Source organism: Pezoporus flaviventris, unplaced genomic scaffold (assembly GCF_033815535.1).
Source record: "Pezoporus flaviventris isolate CSIRO_AGI_PZ_B2104156 unplaced genomic scaffold, CSIRO_AGI_Pfla_v1 ptg000031l, whole genome shotgun sequence".
In the NCBI taxonomy this organism is placed as follows: Eukaryota; Metazoa; Chordata; class Aves; order Psittaciformes; family Psittacidae; genus Pezoporus; species Pezoporus flaviventris.
In genome coordinates, this window is record NW_026892579.1 from 17,258,821 (window position 1) to 17,280,299 (window position 21,479).

At 40.9% G+C, this 21,479-nt stretch overlaps 1 protein-coding gene across 1 annotated transcript in view; it reads left to right on the forward strand.

The window, feature by feature from the left end:
* The window catches only part of MDN1 (midasin AAA ATPase 1), a 102,840-nt gene that overhangs the window by 21,997 nt on the left and 59,364 nt on the right, over positions 1–21,479 (forward strand). The window contains exons 16-32 of the mRNA XM_061460297.1: positions 259–470; positions 1,848–1,951; positions 2,924–3,068; positions 4,427–4,523; positions 5,998–6,111; positions 6,771–6,918; positions 7,152–7,262; positions 8,009–8,157; positions 8,634–8,812; positions 9,172–9,380; positions 15,373–15,519; positions 16,298–16,439; positions 16,567–16,701; positions 16,778–16,916; positions 18,569–18,707; positions 18,798–18,928; positions 20,440–20,584. Of these exons, the coding sequence (XP_061316281.1) occupies positions 259–470; positions 1,848–1,951; positions 2,924–3,068; positions 4,427–4,523; positions 5,998–6,111; positions 6,771–6,918; positions 7,152–7,262; positions 8,009–8,157; positions 8,634–8,812; positions 9,172–9,380; positions 15,373–15,519; positions 16,298–16,439; positions 16,567–16,701; positions 16,778–16,916; positions 18,569–18,707; positions 18,798–18,928; positions 20,440–20,584 (2,446 nt within the window). The remainder of the gene's footprint in view (positions 1–258; positions 471–1,847; positions 1,952–2,923; positions 3,069–4,426; positions 4,524–5,997; positions 6,112–6,770; positions 6,919–7,151; positions 7,263–8,008; positions 8,158–8,633; positions 8,813–9,171; positions 9,381–15,372; positions 15,520–16,297; positions 16,440–16,566; positions 16,702–16,777; positions 16,917–18,568; positions 18,708–18,797; positions 18,929–20,439; positions 20,585–21,479) is intronic.

Genomic DNA, 21,479 nt, shown 5'->3' on the forward strand with positions numbered 1-21,479 from the left:
AAATATGTTGTCATTCACTGGAAATACTGAATGGTAATAGTAAAAATACTGATCAGGGTGGTCCTGTCTGTACAAAAGTGACTCAAAATGTACATTTAAATATGTGCAATTTTACTTCTTTTATTATTTGAGAAAAAAACTTGGAAACCCAGGGTTCCTTCGTGCATAGTGTTGTAACTGGATTTTTTTTTTTAGTTCACAGATGCTAGTTCCTTTTCTGTGTCACAAATAAGTAATGACTCTTTTGCTTCTCTTCAGTTACAAGCCTGTAGATAACAAGCTGATCTGGCTGCCTCTGCGAGAGTCTTTTGAAGAACTCTTCTCTCAGACATTCTCTAGGAAGAAAAATCAGACATTCTTGGGACACATTCAGACCTGCTACAGGCAGAAACGTTGGCATGATCTGCTAAAACTAATGCAGCATATTCATAAATCTGCTATTAATAAGGAAGCAAAAGAAAATGCATCTGGTGAGAATTCAGACTGATCAAACATGTCATTAGTGTTAACCATTGCAGAGAGTAGATACTGCTGAATTTGTCTGAATTTGTGAGGCTTTGTTTGCTTTTTGTTTGTTTGTTTTTAATGCACCTTTATTACATCCTTTCTCCTGGTTTTGAAAAATGCAGTCTAATGGTTTGGACTGGAAGGGACCTTAAAAATCATCTAGTTCTAATCCTCCTGCCATGGGCAGGGACACCTTCCACCAGACCAGGTTACTCAAATCCCCATCCAGCCTGGCCTTGAGCACTGCCAGGGATGGGGCAGCCACAGCTTCCCTGGGCAAACTGTGCCACTGCCTCAGCACCTTCATAATGCATTCATACTTTCTTTCAGACCTGGAACTTTCTTAGATCTCACAAATATTTCCTCTTTTAAAAACAAAGCAAAACAATAACAATAAACTAGACCCAAAGTAACAACTCTTAGAGTAGTAATGAATTGGTTTCACTGTTCGTGATGCTGAATTGCCCAGAACTTTCCTTTGCTTCATTGTGATTTTGTCTCCAAACAACAGGTTTTCTTGCTTTAGACTTCACAACCCATTTGGAACAGAGGCAGTATTGATACTTTGTTTTGCATGGTGTGATTTCTGGTTCTAGACCTGCTGAACATGTGAAGTTGTAGGAACCTGTAGCTTTCATTCAGCATGGGCTAAGTGAACTTAGTTATGGACTTCGTCTCCTCTCTTTTTTTAACTGGTTCTTCTGAATATGCAGATAAATTCCCACAAATGTGGGAAATTGTTTCAATCATTGACAATCCTAAAATAAAGACAAACTGAAATCTGTAACTTGCAAAGCTATCAATTTAAGTCATTATGCTGCTGCTTTTTTATATGCCTCAGGCTGTGACTTTAAGCAAATAACTGAAATGAGCACAATAGTAAATGATGCCATAACTGATAAGCAGCATGTTTTTACTGATACTGAAGTATTCATTGTTAATCTGTCTGTCCTAAGGTTTGTGAATTTGGATTTATTTTTCTGAGCTATCACTGGAAATTAAGAGAGTGGTAACAGCCATGCTGGAACCAAGTACAGCATAAGTGTTTGTTCCTAAGCTAGGACATGCTGGAATGAATAGCAAATTACCTGTACCCATATGTCAGTAGTGTTCAGCTAAATGAAAAAACAGACAAACAATCAAAACAAACAAACAAAACCCCCAGCAAATTTTTGGTTTTTTTAATGCATGTCATCTGTAGAACTTGAATGTTTTTGTTGCTCAGCCAAGCTTGCTTGTGTATCTCTGTGCTTGAAACAGTTTGATTAAAATACTGGTGTTAAACATTTTTTTGGTGCTATTGTTCTGATGGTACAAACTTAAATTTGTTTTGCTTTCAGGCTCACTACTGAAGGAAAAGTGGGAAGCATTTGGTCTTAAACTGAATCATGCTCATCAACAGATGAAAATGACAGAAAATGCTCTTCTCTTCGCGTTTGTTGAGGTATTTGGACATTTGCATTTTGATGCTAGGAAGAATAAGGAGAAGCATTTAAAAGACTTTGCAATCAGTATTATATAAATAACTTCCTGGCAAGAATCTTGCTGTGAAATAAAACTTGCTCCATGATAACTTTGTGGAATGAAGTATGGTACTTTGAGGAGGCGGCTGTTAGATGGGGGGTGGGAAAATGTTTTGTTGTTACATATTAATTTAATGCTGTAAAATAGGAATTAGGACTGGTATGATAAAAAGAATATCAGCAGTATAACATTTTTTAAAGTGTATGAGATTAGATAAACATCTTGACCAGTCTCCAGTATGGCTTGTTCTTCCCTAGGGATGCCTATGAAGGATTTAATATTAAGAATCTGTGCTGTTTATCTAGAAGTTGTGTTTTGTAAGTGTGTCAAACCCATGGTATAATATTCTAATGACATTTGAGTGTGATTAGGAGAAACTATGATGGTTTATGCATGATTGTTCTTTGTCACCCAGTTAGTCTGAATATATGCTTTCAAATTTTATGTGAAGTGTGTAAAGTGTTGACTGTTCTCTTTCTAAAAAATTACTGTAATAGTTGCAGAACTACTAGTATAATAGCTGGAGAACCTTTGACTTAAGTATAATTTTAATCAATAAGACACAGTTCCCTGAGGAAAGTAATATTGTTTGTGTCTTAGTTTGGAGTTCTTTGGATTAACTGTCTTTATTTTCATAGTGGTGTCAGTGAAGCTTATGCACCTTAGTTCTATCTGAGCCACTCTAAATGGTAACTGTTAATGGTGATAACTGACTTGTGACTTGCAAAATAATTGCTTTTATTGAGGGAGAGCAGTAAAACTGCTATTGCTCTAAAAGTCTGAATTTCCATTTGTGTAATCAACCCACAGACTGTAAAACAAGTATTTCCAGCATATGGGTGCTTCACTTGATTGCTAGTGATGTGATTAACAAATTGATCTTACTTTTTAGGGTACTCTGGCACAAGCAGTAAAAAAGGGTGAGTGGATTTTATTGGATGAGATTAACTTGGCTGCCGCAGAGACTTTGGAGTGCCTGAGTGGTTTACTGGAAGGATCATCTGGGTCGCTGGTGTTACTAGACAGAGGAGACACAGGTACTATTTCTGTGCTTGCTATCCAATTAATTGAACTCCCTACTCTATATGACTCAAAATAATTTAGGAACATTTATCATTAAAGTGAATGTGTCCAGAAGAGAATCATGTGTTCTTTACACAAAAAGTGGTAGTTGTAGTTCACTGTGGCTCAGGAGATTTGTGCATGCAGGAACTGTAGCTTTTGCCTCTTCAAACTCTACAAGGAGCCGATCTCTCTTGTGTCCTTAGTAAGCTTAGCTGTCTCTAAAGATTGTTCAAGGAGCATAACCTTCTTTTTTTTTTTTTTTTCTTTTAAATAAAGGTGAGGTGGCTTGATGGATGGTGAGGTTCAGTTGCTACTGTAGTAATTGTTTTTCTCTGATCCTGTGAATATACTATCCAGCTAGAAATAAGCATACAAATATTTTGCTTTTTCTGAGTCCATGTGGGTTGACCCCAGCCAGGAGCTAAGCACCCATACAGCTGCTCTCTCACTTCTCCCACCACACCACCACCCAGCAGGATGAGGGGAGAGAACAGGAAAAACAAGAGCAAGAAAACTCATGTGAAATGAGTGGTACAAAGGCAGTCACCTAGCCAGCTCCTGCAAGCAGACCAAAGTCTGGCCAGTCTCTAAGAGACAGCCACCTTGTCAGGCAAAAAATTACAACCCCCTTCTTCCTCTACCTCAGTTCTTACTGCTGAGCATGATGTTGCATGGTAGGGAATATGGCTTTGGCCAGTTTGGGTGAACTGTTTCAACAGCATTCCCTCCTAGCTTTTTGCTCACTCCTAGCCTGTTGCTGGGGGAGGGAAGGCAAAATGCAGGGAAAAAAGAAACCCTTGATGCAGTGCCTGCACAGTTCAACAATAGTGAAACATTGGTGTGTTCTTAACAGCACCACAGGGGCTGTTGTGAAAAAAGTCAACTCTTTCCTAGCCAGATGCATAACAGAGGTAAAGCTAAAAAATGCTACTGCTGAATATTGTTTTTCTGGAGATACAGATAGAGACAAATGTTGTATGAGCTTCCTAGGCTGTGTTTTCTTCCTGGCAGAGGGAAGCACTGGGAGTTGCTCTGGAAGAGGTAAAAGGAGTTCCAAGTTTAGGGCTTATGTAATTTTTGAAATGTTTTTCATTGTTAAAACATCCTGCTATGCACAAATGAAGGTCAGGGTTTCACTTGATTGTGACTGTTGGGAAGATGCAGAGATACTTCTGATAAAATTATGTGGGGTCATTCTCTGAAAACTTTTCACCCTGGCATGTAGTAATGCAGTAATAGAAAACTGGCTTAAATAAAATATACTTTATTTAATGTAATAAATATCCTGTGTTGAGCATTAACATTGTCTCTCATTTCTGTTTTACTTCAGAGCCTCTTGTTCGTGACCCTGATTTTCGCTTGTTTGCATGCATGAATCCAGCTACAGATGTTGGAAAGAGAAATCTTCCTCCAGGAATAAGAAACAGGTAAGAAATAGTGATTTTGTGACAAAATACTTAGTCACTGCCTTTTTCAGAGTTTAACTAGCTTTATGAGTTGACCCAGTGAAGAATGTCATCTTTGAAGCCTGAGGATGTAAGTCTAAACTCAAATTAACTTCCTGTGAGGTGCTTTCCACTTCGTGGTGAAGGTTTTTCATAAAACAACATCAGGAAAATACTTCTGTAAAATTGCTGAGCATGAGCAAATGGTCTAGCCATGGTGTAGAGTGGTGTCACTAAGGGTTGGGGAATGACCATTCTTTGCAATTAAGCTGTTAGTGTCTGGGAATGTTACTTACAGCAGTTTATATTCCTGACGGGGATAATAAAGACCAGAGCTTTGTGTCTCCTTAGCAGCCTTTCTCTTGATGACTCAGGAGTGTTGATAATCCTTGCAAAAATATTTGTGTGATATTCAAAATATTTGATGTGTGACCTTCAGGCATTTAAACTGCAGCCAGGGAATTGGAGTTGTTGCAAATACGTTCTTCAGTATAACCTGTTCCTGAAGTCAAGGATCTTCTGCTTGTATTTGATGCAGCTCTCCTGAGGAGTACCAGAAGTCAAACACAGTCCCTTACCAGATTCATAAACACTGTGCAAGGCTGTAGAGATGCATGAAGTATATGCAGCTACTCATTTGTAGTTATTAGTGGTAAAGTAAGGTTTAATTGCTATTAGCTCTCTTGGCTTAGTAGTGAAAGTCAGTGTAATACAGAAGAATGGAGACTTCAGCATGACTTTTTAAGTTTAAATGAGTTTATATTTGCATTTTTTGCATATATTTGTCAAAAATGTCCACCCCTCTGAAGGTATTGCTCAGCTCTTTTGGGATTGCTATAGTGTGTCCTGAGCTATTGTTTGCAGTTGTAATGCATGGTATGGAAGGGCTGCAGACTCTTATTCAACACCCAATGTAAATATAGTGGACTAATTAATGTTTAGAAAATATGTTCACTAACTATGTGTTGATAGTGTAGCGTACTAAATATCAGACATGCTGTTGACATATTTAAAGATACCCAGAACTTCACTTGAGTACATGTTCTGCTGATGATTTTCCTTTGCTTATTGTCAAGTTTTCTCATTTCATTGCTGAGCTGGATATTTGTAAAAGTAGAAAACAACCTAAATATGCTAGTCCTGGATATGCTAGTCATAACAAAATTAGAATGGGTAATATCTCATAAGTGTTCATTTAAAATCTTAAAAAACTCAGTCCAATAGTTAATTTTCATTCTACTAAGTTAAAATAATTCAGTTACATTACTCAAAAGTATTTAATACCTTTTTCCCCTTTTTTAGTCACTCTAGTTCTTGAGTCTGACTTGTCAAATAACCTTTAGTTTTCTGATGCTTACAAAATTTTAAATGTTATATACTGTAAGAATCATATACAACGTGATTTTTTAAATATGGTCAGTTGTTGAATTGTTATAGATTGATTTGATTCTTACAGGTTTACTGAACTTTATGTGGAAGAATTGAGACATGAAGGAGACTTGCAGATTCTTATTATGGATTATTTGAGAGGCTTGAATGTGAATAAAAATACAGTACAAGGAATTGTGAAGTAAGTTGATTGTAATATCTTTAAATCCTTGCTGTAATAAGTCATAAAAAGGAAGTATGTAACTGTAGTCTGTGGTTAGACTGTTTTGGGAAACACTGTGATGTTCCCTGCACAGTGGTTTGCATAGTCTTAGGAAACAAGATGGTAGACATCCCTCCTCTTCATTCTGAAGGTTTCAGTGGAGGAGGTTTACTTGCTCAGACTGCTTTATTGGTAGCACCAGTTAAAAAGCGCTGTTGCAGTCCTCATTCCCATCTGAGAGACTGAAATGATTTGTTGCTGTAGAACATACCAATGAAAGTCTTGTGTGTTTATCAAGTTACCTTTCTTGCCCTTAGTTTAAGGTGTACTATCTCACTGCATTAACCAGAAGAACTATTATGTGTTTAGAATACTTTGAATTTACAGTGATGCCTTCTCAGAAATACGGTTCTAAAATATTCTGTTGCTTAGCTTCACTGGCTGTGAATGGCAGAGTTTGGCATGGCTTTCCTAACCTGGAGGTTTTATAGAAGGCGACAGCTGTAGATAAGCTTAACTGTTCATACTTTGGATTTCATTCCTTAGAGCAATGGTCTTAAAGTCCCTTCCAACCCTAACCATTCTATGATTCTATGGTCTGATCAGTAACAACACTATGTAACTTCTTATTTTTGTAGCTTTTATTTATCTGCGAGAAAGGAAGCAGAAGCAAAGCTGGTGGATGGAACTGGCCACAGACCTCACTATAGTCTCCGTACACTTTGCAGGGCATTGAAATTTGCAGCATCTAATCCATGTAGCAGCATACCACGCTCACTTTATGAGGTGATTACCTTTGTTGGGGTTTGTTCCAGTGTGTATTCACTACAAAGACTGGGTAAAGGATAATCCTGTCTTCTAAGCAAAGTAGTAAACAAATTATTTTTTTATGTCTCCCCCTCACCTTTTTTTTTTCCCCTGATGATTTTTTTTTTTTTTTTATGTTATCACTCAAAATAATTCTTCTTCTTAGAGCTTCTGTTTGAGTTTTCTGACCTCAAAATAATTCTTCTTCTTAGGGCTTCTGTTTGAGTTTCCTGACACAGCTTGACAGAAGTTCTCACCCAGTAGTTCAAAAGCTAATTTGCCAGCATATAGTCTCTGGCAACATCAAAAGCCTTCTCAAGCAGGTATGTAACTAAGCCTATATAGAGCTATTTAGTATTCAGGGTAGAATTTATTTTGAGTTGTTATCTGCCTTTTGCCTCTACATTTCCTTCTCACAGTCCTGTCTCCCATGTTATAAAGATAAGAACTAGAAAAAAAAATTATACTGTACCTTCATAAATGTTTACTTCTGCTTGAAATGCCCATATGTTGGCTAGGTCGTTTGTTAATATGAAAAAGTAAGGAAGCTTTCACAGGCTTTTTATTTTTAGACTCCAAATGCAGAGCATATGGATATGAAGCAAACATCTGTGCTTTGTCTCTAATGGGAAAGGAAGAATCTCACTAATGCTGGGAGCTCAGCATGGTTTTGCATGGGGGCTTGTGCAGGTGGGATGGGGTAGCCAGTTGTAAGACATAGGTATTTATTTTGGAATAAAACCCTTCATGTTAGAAAAATCCTATGGATATAGAAAGGTAAAAGCCAATTTCTTGCTTGGAAGCATACTTTAAAATTCAGTGCTAGGACTTGAGACTTTTTGTATCTTTCGTGGCACTGCCAAGGATTCCTGCTTCATGACCTTGAAATAATCTGGTCAGTCTTTTCCCATAATTTGCATTCTGTGTCAAGGAGACAGTGTTTACTGCAGTGCTCAGTAAAATAACTTCCTACAGAATACATTGCAGTGGTGTAGCAGTAATTGTAGCAGTAGCTTTAGCAAATTAAAGCTCATTTGTATAATCTGTTATTTCTGTCATGTCTCCTTAGCAAATACCAAAACCCCGAGGACAATTTGTACTTGTAGAAGGATACTGGATTTCAGCTGGCGATAAAGAACCTACTGTAGATGAGACTTACGTGCTAACCCCTTCAGTTAAGCTTAATCTGAAAGACATTGCCAGAGTTGTGTCTGCAGGGTAAGTCTGTTTCAACATTTCCATTAAAAAATTAAGTTAAAGATGTTTCTTTGGGCCTCTAGTGTCATTGTTTAGCCTTTATTGTTTGGCATGGGTAGTGTCCTTTTTTTTTTCTACTTTACAGTTAACTTCCATTATACAGTGGGTTTAATTTATACATGTATTTCTTGTCTGCTTAAACTGACTTACTGCAATACCTAGCTTTATTTAAATGATAATCTAGAAATTTATCGTTATAATAACCTGCTTTTTTCATACTGCCATGTAATTCATCATGGGTAGCAGTTAGCACTTGAGAGTAAAGTTACTTATGTTAGTTTATGACCCTGGATATCACAAACAAGTTAAGTGGTGATGTTTTGGTAATGTTAGTTTGGTGATGTAGATCTGTGAAAATTTCAAATAATGTCGATATCTTGTATATGAGAAAGATATGAGTGGTGCTTCTAAACCACTCTTTTGTTTATGCCTTTCAGGTCTCACCCAGTACTGATTCAAGGTGAGACCTCTGTTGGTAAAACCAGTTTAATTCGCTGGTTGGCTGCTGCTACTGGGAATCATTGTGTAAGGATTAACAATCATGAGCACACTGACATTCAGGAATATATTGGCTGTTATACATCAGACGCCTCTGGGAAGTTGGTATTCAAGGAAGGTGGGTGAGCATATTATATTTAGTCCAAATTCCTGTCTCATTTCACTGGGCTTTTTCTTGTTTTCTGCTTGTCTGTTTTATTACAATGAAGAGAAAACCTGTCATAAAGTTAGTAGTTGCATATTAATGATAATCACTTATGTGACTTTCAGTGAGTTTTAAGAGTTCATGTTTTCCTCATGCTTATCCTATTGGACATAAAAAAGATAATTCAACAATTTAACTAGCACTGTTGCTTCTGATTCTGGGTTAGCATTTATACTGAGTGAAAACTAGTTACTAAAAGTATCTGAATGCATGCTTCTGTTATATTTAGTTTGTTAGGTTTTTAACCTAGGATTTTTTCTTTTCCTTCCAAGGAATTCTCATAGATGCAATGAGAAAAGGTTACTGGATTGTTCTAGATGAATTGAATTTGGCTCCCACTGATGTTTTAGAGGCTCTCAACCGCTTGCTAGATGATAACAGGGAGCTGTTCATTACTGAGACCCAGGAATTCGTTAAAGCTCACCCTCGCTTCATGCTGTTTGCTACTCAGAATCCTCCAGGACTCTATGGTGGCAGAAAGGTCTGTATAACCTCTTCCTTTCAGTAGCTGTGATGCTAGAGGATTAATCTCTCTCATGTATAGAAGTGTGATGTGAAAACTTTCTGATGCATAGCACAGAATTAACATGAAACTTTTAAGAGGTAGAGAGTTGAGGTGGCTGTGGACTAACTTTCAGTACACCTTGGTTCTGTTTAGGTTAGTTGCTTGTTTTTGAAAAATACCAAATTTCTAATTTTAGAGTAATTGAGATACAAGTGTTTTACCGAACTGGAATTCATGTATATTATATTTAGAATCATAGAATAGTTAGGGTTGGAAAGGACCTTAAGATCATCTACTTCCTTCCCCCTGCCATGGGCAGGGACACCTCATACTTAACCATGCCACCCAAGGCTCCCTCCAACCTGGCCTTGAACACCACCAGGGATGGAGCATTCACAACTTCCCTGGGAAACCCATTCCAGTGCCTGACCACATTTACAGTAAAGAACTTCTTCCTTATATCAGATCTAAACTTCCCCTGTTTAAGTTTTAACCTGTTACCCCTTGTCCTATCACTACAGTCCCTAATGAAGAGTCCCTCCCCAGCATCCTTATAGGCCCCCTTCAGATACTGGAAGACTGCTATGAGGTCTCCACGCAGCCTTCTCTTTTCCAGGCTGAACAGCTGCAACTTCCTCAGCCTATCTTCATACAGGAGGTGCTCCAGTCCCCTGATCATCCTCATGGCCCTTCTCTGGACTTGTTCCAACAGCTCCATGTCCTTTTTATGTTGAGGACAACAGAACTGCACACAATACTCCAAGTTAGGTCTCACAAGAGCAGAGCAGAGGGGCAGGATGACCTCCTTCGACCTGCTGGTCGTGCTCCTTTTGATGCACCCAGGATAAGGTTGGCTTTCTGGGCTGCAAGCGCACACTGAAGCCGGCTCATGTTAAGTTTCTCATCAACCAACACCCCCAAGTCCTTCTCTACAGGGCTGCTCTGAATCTCTTCTCTGCCCAACCTGTAGCTGTGCCTGGGATTGCTCTGACCCAGGTGTAGGACCTTGCACTTGGCATGGTTAAACCTCATGAGGTTGGCATCAGCCCACCTCACAAGCATGTCAAGGTCCCTCTGGATGGCATTCCTTCCCTCCAGCGTATCAACCGAACCACACAGCTTGGTGTCATCGGCAAACTTGCTGAGGGTGCACTCAATCCCACTGTCCATGTCAGCGACGAAGATGTTGAACAAGACCGGTCCCAACACTGATCCCTGAGGGACACCACTCGTTACTGGTCTCCAGCCGGACATTGAGCCATTGACCACAACTCTTTGTGTGCGGCCATCCAGCCAGTTCTTTATCCACCGAGGGGTCCATCCATCAAATTGATGTCTCTCCAATTTAGAGACAAGGATGTTGTGTGGGACAGTGTTGAACGCTTTGCACAAGTCCAGGTAGATCACAGTATCACAGTATGCTAGAGATTGGAAGGGACCTCGAAAGATCATCTAGTCCAATCCCCCTGCCGGAGCAGGAACACCTAGATAATGTTACACAGGAATGCGTCCAGGCGGGTTTTGAATGTCTCCAGGGAAGGAGACTCCACAACCTCCCTGGGCAGCCTGTTCCAGTGTTCCGTCACCCTCACTGAGAAGAAGTTTCTTCTCAAGTTTAAGTGGAACCTCTTGTGTTCCAGTTTGTACCCATTACCCCTTGTCCTATCATTGTTTGCCACTGAGTAGAGCCTGGCTCCATCCTCGTGACACTCCCCCTTTATATATTTATATACACTAGTAAGGTCACCCCTCAGTCTCCTCTTCTCTAAACTATAGAGACCCAGCTCCCTCAGTCTTTCCTCATAAGGGAGATGCTCCACTCCCTTAATCATCTTAGTTGCCCTGCGCTGGACTCTCTCCAGCAGCTCCCTGTCCTTCTTGAACTGAGGGGCCCAGAACTGGACACAATATTCCAGGTGCGGTCTCACCAGGGCAGAGTAGAGGGGAAGGAGGACCTCTCTCGACCTACTAACCACCCCCCTTCTAATACACCCCAGGATGCCATTGGCCTTCTTGGCCACAAGGGCACAGTGTTGGCTCATGGTCATCCTGTCGTCCACTAGGACCCCCAGATCCCTCTCCCCTACACTGCTCTCTAACAGGTCGTTCCCCAGCCTGTACTGGAACCTGGGGTTGTTCCTGCCCAGATGCAGGACTCTACACTTTCCCTTGTTAGATTTCATCAAGTTATTCCCTGCCCAACTCTCCAGCCTGTCCAGGTCTCGCTGGATGGCAGCACAGCCTTCTGGCGTATCAGCCACTCCTCCCAGCTTAGTGTCATCAGCAAACTTGCTGATAGTACACTCAATTCCCTCATCTAAATCATTGATGAATATACTAAATAATACCGGTCCAAGTACTGACCCTTGAGGCACTCCACTAGTTACAGGCCTCCAACTAGACTCCGCCCCATAGACTACAACTCTCTGGCTTCTCTCCTTCAGCCAGTTCGCAGTCCACCTCACTACCCGATCATCCAGACCGCACTTCCTCAATTTAGCTGTGAGGATGCTGTGGGAGACTGTGTCAAATGTTTTGCTGAAGTCAAGGTAGACCACATCCACCGCTCTGCCATCATCCATCCACCATGTTATTTCCTCATAAAAGGCTAAGAGATTGGTCAAGCATGATTTCCCCTTGGTGAAGCCATGTTGACTGCCCCTCATAACCTTCTTATCCTTGATATGCCTTAAGATGGCACCAAGGATAAGGTGTTCCATCACTTTCCCAGGGATGGAGGTGAGGCTGACTGGTCTAGTTACCCAGGTCCTCCTTGCCCTTTTTGAAGACTGGAGTGTCATTTGCTTTCCTCCAGTCCTCAGGCACCTCTCCTGTTTCCCAAGACTTGGTAAAGATGATGGAGAGTGGTCTAGCAATGACTTCCTCCAGTTCCCTCAGCACCCGCCGGTGCATCCCATCTGGACCCATGGATTTATGGATGTCCAGATTGCTCAACTGGTCTCTAACCCATTAGCGGGGTTGACCTGACTTCATCTGAGGTCTCAGGGGTACAGGGCTCTTCAGGACTGCCTGCAGCAGAGTAGACAGAGACAAAGAAGGCATTCAGTAACTCTGCCATCTCTGTATCTTCTGTCACCAGGGCACCCATCCCGTTCATCAGTGGGCCTACATTGCCTCTGGTGTTAGTTTTATCTGCCATGTATTTGAAAAAGCTCTTTTTGCTGTCCTTGACCCTTCTCGCCAGGTTTAATTCTAAGGAGGCCTTAATCCTCCTAGCTGCCTTCCTACATCCTCTAGCAGCAGCCTTATATTCCTCCCAAGTGGCCAGCCCCTCCTTCCACGACCTGTAAACTCTCCTCTTCCACTTGAGCATACCCAGCAATTCCCTATTTAGCCATGCAGGTCTCCTGGCCCTCTTCCTTGACTTCCTACGTGTCGGGATGCTCCGATCTTGAGCTTGGAAAAAGCAATCCTTGAATGCCAACCAACTGTCTTGGGCCCCTTTACCTTCAAACAGCCTTGCCCATGGGATTTCCCCTAGCAATTGCTTGAAAAGGCCAAAGTTTGCCCTGCTAAAGTCCAGGGTTGCAATTCTACTTGATATTCTACTGGTCCTACCACACAAGATCCTGAACTCCACCATCTCGTGGTCGCTGCAACCAAGGCAGCCCTCAACCCTTACTGCTTCGACCAGACCCTCCTTGTTAGTGAGGATGAGATCCAGCAGCGCTCCTCTCCTGGTTGGTTCATCCACCATTTGCAGGAGGAAGTTATCATCCATACACTGGAGGAACCTCCTGGACTGTGGCTGGGTTGCCGAGTGGTCCTTCCAGCAAACATCAGGGAAGTTAAAATCCCCCATGACGACCACGGCCTGTGACTGTGAGGCCGCTCTCAGCTGCCCGTAGAAGGCCTTGTCAACTTCCTCACCCTGATCTGGTGGTCTGTAACAGACACTCACAACAGTATCCCCCCTGCCAGCCTGCCCCTTAATTCTTAATTGCTCTACCTCTGTCCATCAGTTCTGTAGGCCCATCACAGAAGGCCACCAGATTGGTCAGGCAGGATTTCCCCTTCGTGAAGCCATGCTGGCTGTCACCAAGCACCTTGTTGATTTTCATGTGCCTTAGCATGCCTTCCAGGAGAATTTGCTCCAGGATTTTGCCAGGCACAGTGGTGAGACTGACTGGTCTGTAATTCCCTGGGTCATCCATTTTCCTCTTCTTGAAAATGGGGGTTATATTTCCCTTTTTCCAGTCATCAGGAACTTCACCTGACTGCCATGATTTTTCAAATATGATGGACAGTGGCTTCGCAACTTCATTCACCAGCTCCTTCAGGACCTGCAGGTGGATTTCATCAGGTCCCATGGACTTTTGTATGTTCAGGATCTTAAGATGGTCTCGAACCAGATCCTCTCCTACAGTGGGTGCAAGGTCTTCATTCTCACAGTCCCTGCATCTGCCTTCCAAGACTTGGGTGGTGTGGTTGGAGCCTTTACCAGTGAAGGCCGAGGCAAAGAAATCATTCAGAACCTCAGCCTTCTCCAAATCCTGTGTAGCCAGTTCTCCTGATAGCTTCCAGAGAGGGCCCATGTTATCTCTAGTCTGTCTTTTATTTGCTACATACCTATAGAATCCCTTCCTGTTATCTTTAATATCACTAGCCAAGTTTAATTCTAACTGGGCTTTAGCTTTCCTAACCTGGTCCCTAGCTTCTCAGGCACCATCCCTGTATTCTTCGCAGGCCACCTGTCCTTGCTTCCGCCTTTTATAAGCCTCTTTTTTTTTCCTCTTAAGTTTCCTGAGGGGCTCCTTATCCATCCAAGGAGGTCTTCTGGCCCTCCTGCTGCACTCCTTCTAGTTGGGACGCAGCACTCCTGCGCTTATAGCAGGCGATCCTTGAATATCAACCAAGAGTCTTGGGCCCCCCTGCCCATGGGCTATATCCCATGGAACCTTACTAAGCAGGTTCCTGAAGAGGCCAAAGTCTGTTCTTTTGAAGTCCAGGGCAGTGAGCTTGCTGCACGCTCTTCTCACTGTCCTGAGGATCTCGAATTCAACCATCTCATGATTGCTACAACCAAGGCTACCCTGGAGCGTCAAATTTCCAGTCAGCCCTTCACTGTTGGTGAGCACGAGGTCAAGCATGGCACCTCTCGTCAGCTTCTCTATTACTTGCAGAAGAATTGACTCAGTGTTTCTTGCTCAAAAGTACTGGAGAAGATACTTGACTCGGGTTATGGGTGTCCAGTTTGTACTGATTTTGACTGGAATAGTTAATTTTCTTCATAGTGACTGTTACGTTGCTGTGTTTTGGGTTTGTGACCAATACAGTATTGATAACATAGGGATGTCTTAGATACTGCTGAGCAGTGCTTAGTGTTAAGATGTTTTTGGCTCCCACCAGCTAGTAGGCTGGGGGTGCACAAAAAGTTGCATGGGGACATAGCCAGGACAGCTTACCCCAAGTGACCAAAAGGATTCTCCATATCATATGATGCTGTGCTCAGCAATGGAAACTGGGGGAAGAAGGGGGAAGAGTGGGATGTTCAATGTTTGTTTCCCCAAATAACCATTGTGCCTGATGGAGCCCTGCTTTCCTGGAGATAGCTGAACACCCTCCTGCCCACGAGAAGTGGTGAATGAATTCCTACTTTTGCTTTACTTCTGTGTGCTCCTGTTGCTTTACCTATTAAACTGCATTTATCTCAACCCACAAATTTTCTCACATTTACCCTTCTGAGTCTCTCCCCCATCCCATTGTAGGGGAATGACCAAGTGGCTGTTTGGTACTTAGCTGCCTACCACAGTTAAAATGCAACACGTTTTAAAGCTCTTGTCCTCATCCAGACTGTCTCTTACATTTTCTTTCAGTGTTTCTGTGGATGTGCCAATTTGTGCACTATGACACTCTCCATATTTCCTTTGAATGTGTACGGGAAGATAGATAACGTGAGGAATATCAAAGGAAAAAGTTAAAACAATAGTATGTTCTCGTATTTTAGGTTTTGTCTAGAGCCTTCAGAAATCGTTTTGTTGAACTGCATTTTGATGAACTGCCAAGTGTCGAGCTGGAAACCATCCTGCACAAACGGTGCAGTTTGCCACCTTCTTACTGCAGCAAGCTTGTCAAAGTCATGTTAGACCTGCAAGTATGAGAGTCTTTCTTCTTTTTGTAGAAGACAAAATATGCAAGCATATTCCAGCACAAAGTAACAGAAATTTCTTTTGCGGGGGGAGGTGTTGCTAACTGATACTTAAAAACCTAAAACTTAATTAATGGAAGAGAACCCATTGGAGTACTTAGTTTGGTGGTTAAGTTAGAGAACAAGGGAGGTCATGTCAGATTTGGGGGAAAACTATCAACAAAAAAATTAATAACGGCCTTTGGAGTTGATGTATAAAATAATCCCTTACTCTGGATCCCAAGTACAGCATTGTTTTTTTATCTGTCTTTGGATTGTGCTAAATTTGGTATTATTTGCAAGTAATAATTTTGGGTGTGTTCTGACACTCTTGTGTTTAACAGGCATGTAACAGTTAGTATGCAGCTAAAACAGTCTCATATTTAAATTGCAGTCTTGTATTTTAATTGCAGTAGCACAAACCAGAGCACACTTCAAAGTGCTAAAGCATATCTTGTTGTAGAACCAATTTTTTGCTTGTGGTTTTTTTTTTTTTTTATTCCAGGTACTTATTTTCTTGTCAATACTTTTATTTATTATTTATCTATTATTATCTGCATTATTTTGTTTCTGGTACCTATCAAGTAACTGCTTAAAGGTAATTTGAATTTGGGAGTCATGACTGTGCTAGACTTTTTTTAGTACAGTTTGGCTGACATGTCACATCTGAGAGGTCTGACTAGTTTTGCTCTAAGTATTCAGTCAGGTTAATGAAAAAATGGCTCACATTTTGTTCTTATGACAGTCTTATCGCAGAGGTTCAACGGTGTTTGCTGGGAAGCATGGGTTCATTACCCTGCGGGATCTGTTTCGCTGGGCTGAAAGGTACAGATTGGCAGAACAGCTGGAGAAGGAGTATGATTGGCTTCAGCACTTAGCAAATGATGGTGAGCCCTGCTACCTCAGGTTTTTTAACTGTCTGTAGAATTGATTTCTAACTCTAGTTCTTAAGCATAAATTTTTGTTGCTGCTTAAGCAGATAGTAATTGCTTTACCTCTTCCTTTGTTTTATAGGTTTTATGCTTCTGGCAGGCAGAGTCAGGAAACAGGAGGAGGTGGATGTTATTCAGAGTGTCCTTGAAAAGCACTTCAAGAAAGAAATATATCCTGAGTCTCTTTTCTCAGGAGAAAGTGTCAAAAAGCTACTGGGTGAGTTTTCTAGAAGGACCATACTGGTAGTTCTCTAGATTTGACTGAAGCTGATGGATTGCTTTGTGTTGTGCAGCTAAATCCTCCATGCGGATGTCGGTGATGGACAGAGATTTTAACCATATTGTCTGGACTAGAGGGATGAGGAGACTTGCTGTTTTGGTGGGACGAGCCCTGGAGTTTGGTGAACCAGTGCTGCTGGTGGGAGACACTGGGTAACATTGCTTTTTATACCACACTGCATTGCAGTGCTATGCCAGACACCAAATTAGACACAAAGTGATTGTGCAGGCTTCAGTGCTTCTTTGATCTGGGACATTTAGCCTCTCTCATGGCAGACTTGCACTGCTGTTTTTCACAGTTTGCTTTTGAGGGGAAGCAATTGCATCTCTTTCAGCACAAGTCTTTAACGGAACTATCTGCATTATTTATAGAGATATAGAGACATAGAAATTATAGAGAAAGCAGTAAAATTGAAATTAACTGACTTCTGTCCCCACCTTTCACAAGGTGCCCTGTAGTATCTCACTATCTGTCACTGGAGAGGTTGCTTCTGGGGAATTGTGACATTTGTCTGTTTGAGAGCATATTCACTTTACATAGAATCATAGAATGGTTTATGTTGGAAGGGACCTTAAAGCTCATCCAGTTCCAACCCCCCTGCCCTGGGCCGGGACACCTTCTAGTAGACCAACTTGCTCAAAGCCTCATCCAGTCTGGCCTTGAGTGTTGACTTGCTACTACTGCCTTGTCGACACTGTCGTGTTCTAAAGGAGATTGTGGAAGTAGACCTATCTGCTGCTGTGCTGGTTATATATTTGCAGAGTGAATTGTTGTAGATGAGAAGGGAATAAAAGCACTAGAATCATAGAATCAGCTGGGTTGGAAAAGACCTTTAAGATCATCAATCCAACCTCTACCCCAGCTCTGCCAAGACCAACACTGAACCATGTCAGAGGGCCTCATCTACACTTTTTGAAGTGTAGTTTTTGAACACTTCCAGGGATGGAGATTCCACCGCTTCCCCGGGCAGCCTGTGCCAATGCCTGATCACTCTCCCTATGAAGACATTTTTCCTAATATCCAGTCTAACCTCCCCTGGCACAGCTTGAGGCCATTACCTCTTGTCCTATCACTTGTTAGTTGAGAGAGGAGAACCGACACCCACCTCGCTACAGCCTCCATTCAGGTAGTTGCAGAGAGTAGTAAAGGTCCCCCTTGAGCCTTCTCTTCTCCAGACTACTAAACAACTCCAGTTCCCTCAGCCGTTCTTCAGAGAACTTGTGCTCTAGACCCTTCACCAACTTCATTGCCCTTTTCTGGACCCACTCCAGCAACTCGGCATCCCTCTTGTAGTGAGGGGTGCAGAACTGAGCACAGTATTCAATGTGCAGCCTCACCAGTGTTGAGTACAGGGGTATTAATACTTCCCTGTTCCTTCTAGCTAGGGAAAGGGAGAAGTAAAATTATTGGTGTAATGAATGAGAACTCCAGGTACTCAGCAGTTTATTCCCTCAGATTTAGGCTTGGTCTAGACATTTAGCATCTCCAGTTTAGTGAAATGTTAGGCTAGCTGAGTATTTGTAGGGGCAGACTGAAATAAATTTGACTTTAAACCTGCAGAAATTCATCAGTGTAGATATTGATTTACTTAAAGCCGTCTTATGCAAGTCAGCAACAGTTGTGCCAAAAATGGCTTCACTTTGCATACATTTCTGTCAAGGAAAGGAGCAGAAGGAAATTTGCATGCTGGGCATTTGTCTCATAGCTCTTCAATGAAAGTATGAATCCTGTCCAAAGTGAGCTGATTGTATGTATTTGGGTGGTTTTTTTTTGTTATTCTTCCATTTCAATTACTTTGTTGCAGGTGTGGTAAAACTACCATTTGCCAGATTTTTGCAGCATTATCTAATCAGAAGCTATACTCAGTGAATTGCCACTTGCATATGGAGACTTCAGACTTCCTGGGAGGACTGCGACCAGTCAGACAGAGGTCAAAAGACCAGGTTTGTCTTACATCAATAGCGGTTTGGATAGTGTGACCATGGAAGCAAAAAGTAGCAGTTATTAATGACTTTTCCTTTTCCATTTCTTAGGAGGAATCTGATGGTTCTAGACTCTTTGAGTGGTGTGATGGACCTCTTGTTTTAGCAATGAAAGAAGAGGGTTTTTTCCTACTTGATGAGATTTCTTTAGCTGATGATTCAGTACTAGAACGACTTAACAGGTACATCTCAAATGTGTTAGACACATTGAAGATACTTAATACTATTCATTATGCAAACATGAGTAGGGTAAATCTAGCTTCTTTTAGGCACGTGTTACCTGGCCTGGGTCAGCTGTTCTCTTAAATCACATAGTTGCTGCTGAAAGGGAGAATGACCCAAATATTTCTGGCCTTGTTCATATTTCAACTTCTGTGGCAGTTTGCTTTGTTTTCCTGTTTGCCATCCAACTGAAAGAGGTACTAGTTTTAATTGCAGTTTGAAATTTTAATTATAGCCGGAGAAAAGATAGTAAGGTAAGACAAGATGAAACTGCCTTGTCCTGCTGAAGTCTTGGTGGTCTTAACTTGTCTGGGTAAATAAAAAGTACTTTGATTGAAAAGCAGATATGTGTTATGTTTATTTGACATATGTTGGTACACTGATTATGTTGGTTTTGAATGCTTTAGTTGGTGCTGTTACTTTCCGTTTGGCTTTTTAGTGCTGCTACAGACTGGTCTGCACTCAAATTGCTGTATTTGTTTCATGGCCAAAAATAAGATGATGAAAGAATTTGCCTTCTTCAGTAGTTTATGTCCCTGGATAAAGAACTTAAGAACATAAACCCTAGTTCAGTTGGAACAGTTTAAACAGTATCTGAAGACAGTTAACAGCATGAGTTAAGTTGGAAAAGAAAACTAAAAGTAAAATCTCCCAATTTACCATCTGCAATATTAGTATTTTCAGCCTGTCAGTGAACTCTTGAAAATTATACATCTTGTCAGATTCCAGAAACAATCCAGTTATTTCCCTCCTTTGTGTAAAATAAATAAATAATTTAATTTCTTTATCTGCTTGCAGCAGTATCCCTCATTTTAGCCATTTCTATTACCCGTTATATTGAGATGACTAGCAGCTATTTTTTGTACCATATCCAAACCCTCTCTGTTGCAAGTTGTTGGTTTTGGTTTGTTCTTTTTTTTTTTTTTTTTTTTTTTAATTGTATCATGGCAGCTATCATTCTTCATAAAGTTCAGTTAACCTCTTTGTATTATAGTGATACTAAGCAAGGTCTTTCTAAACAGGTAACAGGTCAAACTTTTACAGCTTATAGTGTACAGTGAAGAGTAGCTAATAAAATAAATAAAATACCACAAAACCAGAAAGACCTGGTAGAGAGCTTCTCAGATTTATTCTGTCAGCTTGAAGACTGGTTTATTGTGCAGATTTCTTTATCTAGCTCCTATGAATACAAGTTTTAACATTGCTTTTGTAAAGAGAGCTGTGAGATACCTACTTTATTATGTAAGGCTTTTGACAGATCATTTGAACTGAAATTTTTCAGCAGGATTTGGTAGGGTTTCCCACTGAACAAAATCAGAAGTGTTCTCAACTGGGGAAGATGAACAGATTTAAAATTTTTAATACAAATTCTGGGGCAATGGGAGTTTAATCAGGCCAATTAATTTTTAAATTAACTTTTGAAGTGTGAAACAAAATTTAAAATAAACAATTTTTTTAACCTTCTCTCTAGTGTTCTTGAAGCTGAGAAGACATTGGTGCTTGCTGAAAAAGGTGGTCAAGATGATGATGAGAATGAGGTAGAACTATTAGTTGCAGGGAAGAAATTTCGTATCCTTGCGACCATGAACCCAGGAGGTGACTTTGGGAAAAAAGAGGTAAGTGTCAAAGCAACTGGAAGTATAGGATGGATCTTCTGGTCATACTGACTGTCTAGTGATGGAGGTGCAATGCAAAAATTCATCATGCCATTTCTGGCATCCAGTGTTTCCTAGTAGTTACCTGCTTCATCTCTCTAAAGGAGGATTAGGATGTATCTGTTTTCCATCACTTCTGTGCTGTAATTTCAACAGTACAAGTCAACACCTGTCAGAATGTGACAGAAAATTCAGGCTTTAAATACTCTAGGTAGGCTTGATATATAGCATACTTCAAATACAGGAAATGTGGCTTATGAAGAAGTAAATCCAGTTCCAACATGAGTCTAGAGTAGTGTGAAGTTGCATGTTAGAATATTCTCCCTATTTCTGTTCAGAAAGTGACAGAAATCATCTTGTTCTTCTCAGGGAATATGAACATCACATCCCAAAAGACATTTCTCATTAAATGTAAAAAATCTGTTTCTCAAGTTTGGCTTCAAGTAACTTAAGACGGGTTTAAAACCCCCAAAACTTTTAAGCAATATTGGCAGCTGGGACTGAAAAAAAGAACTGAAAGCTTTTTTGCCCAAAAGACAATGGGTACTCCATTTAAAGTGGTTTCTACAGTACAGAACAGATCACTGTAAAGCCATGTGCTGAAAGGGGATTTATTTCTGCATTGCATTTGTGTCAGTGATTTTTCTTGACTAATTCAGTCAGATGAAGAAAGGAATTACAGAAATGAATTGTAACTGAAGTCAAATTTCCATGTGGTAGTTTGCTTCTGTAAGCAAAGGTGGATTACATAGCCATTGCTTGATACATGATGTCATACAACAAAATGAAGCTTTGGTGCTTCAGACTAGCTCGGTGTCTTTTGACCTTTACCAGCCATTTCCTGCATTGATGCAGT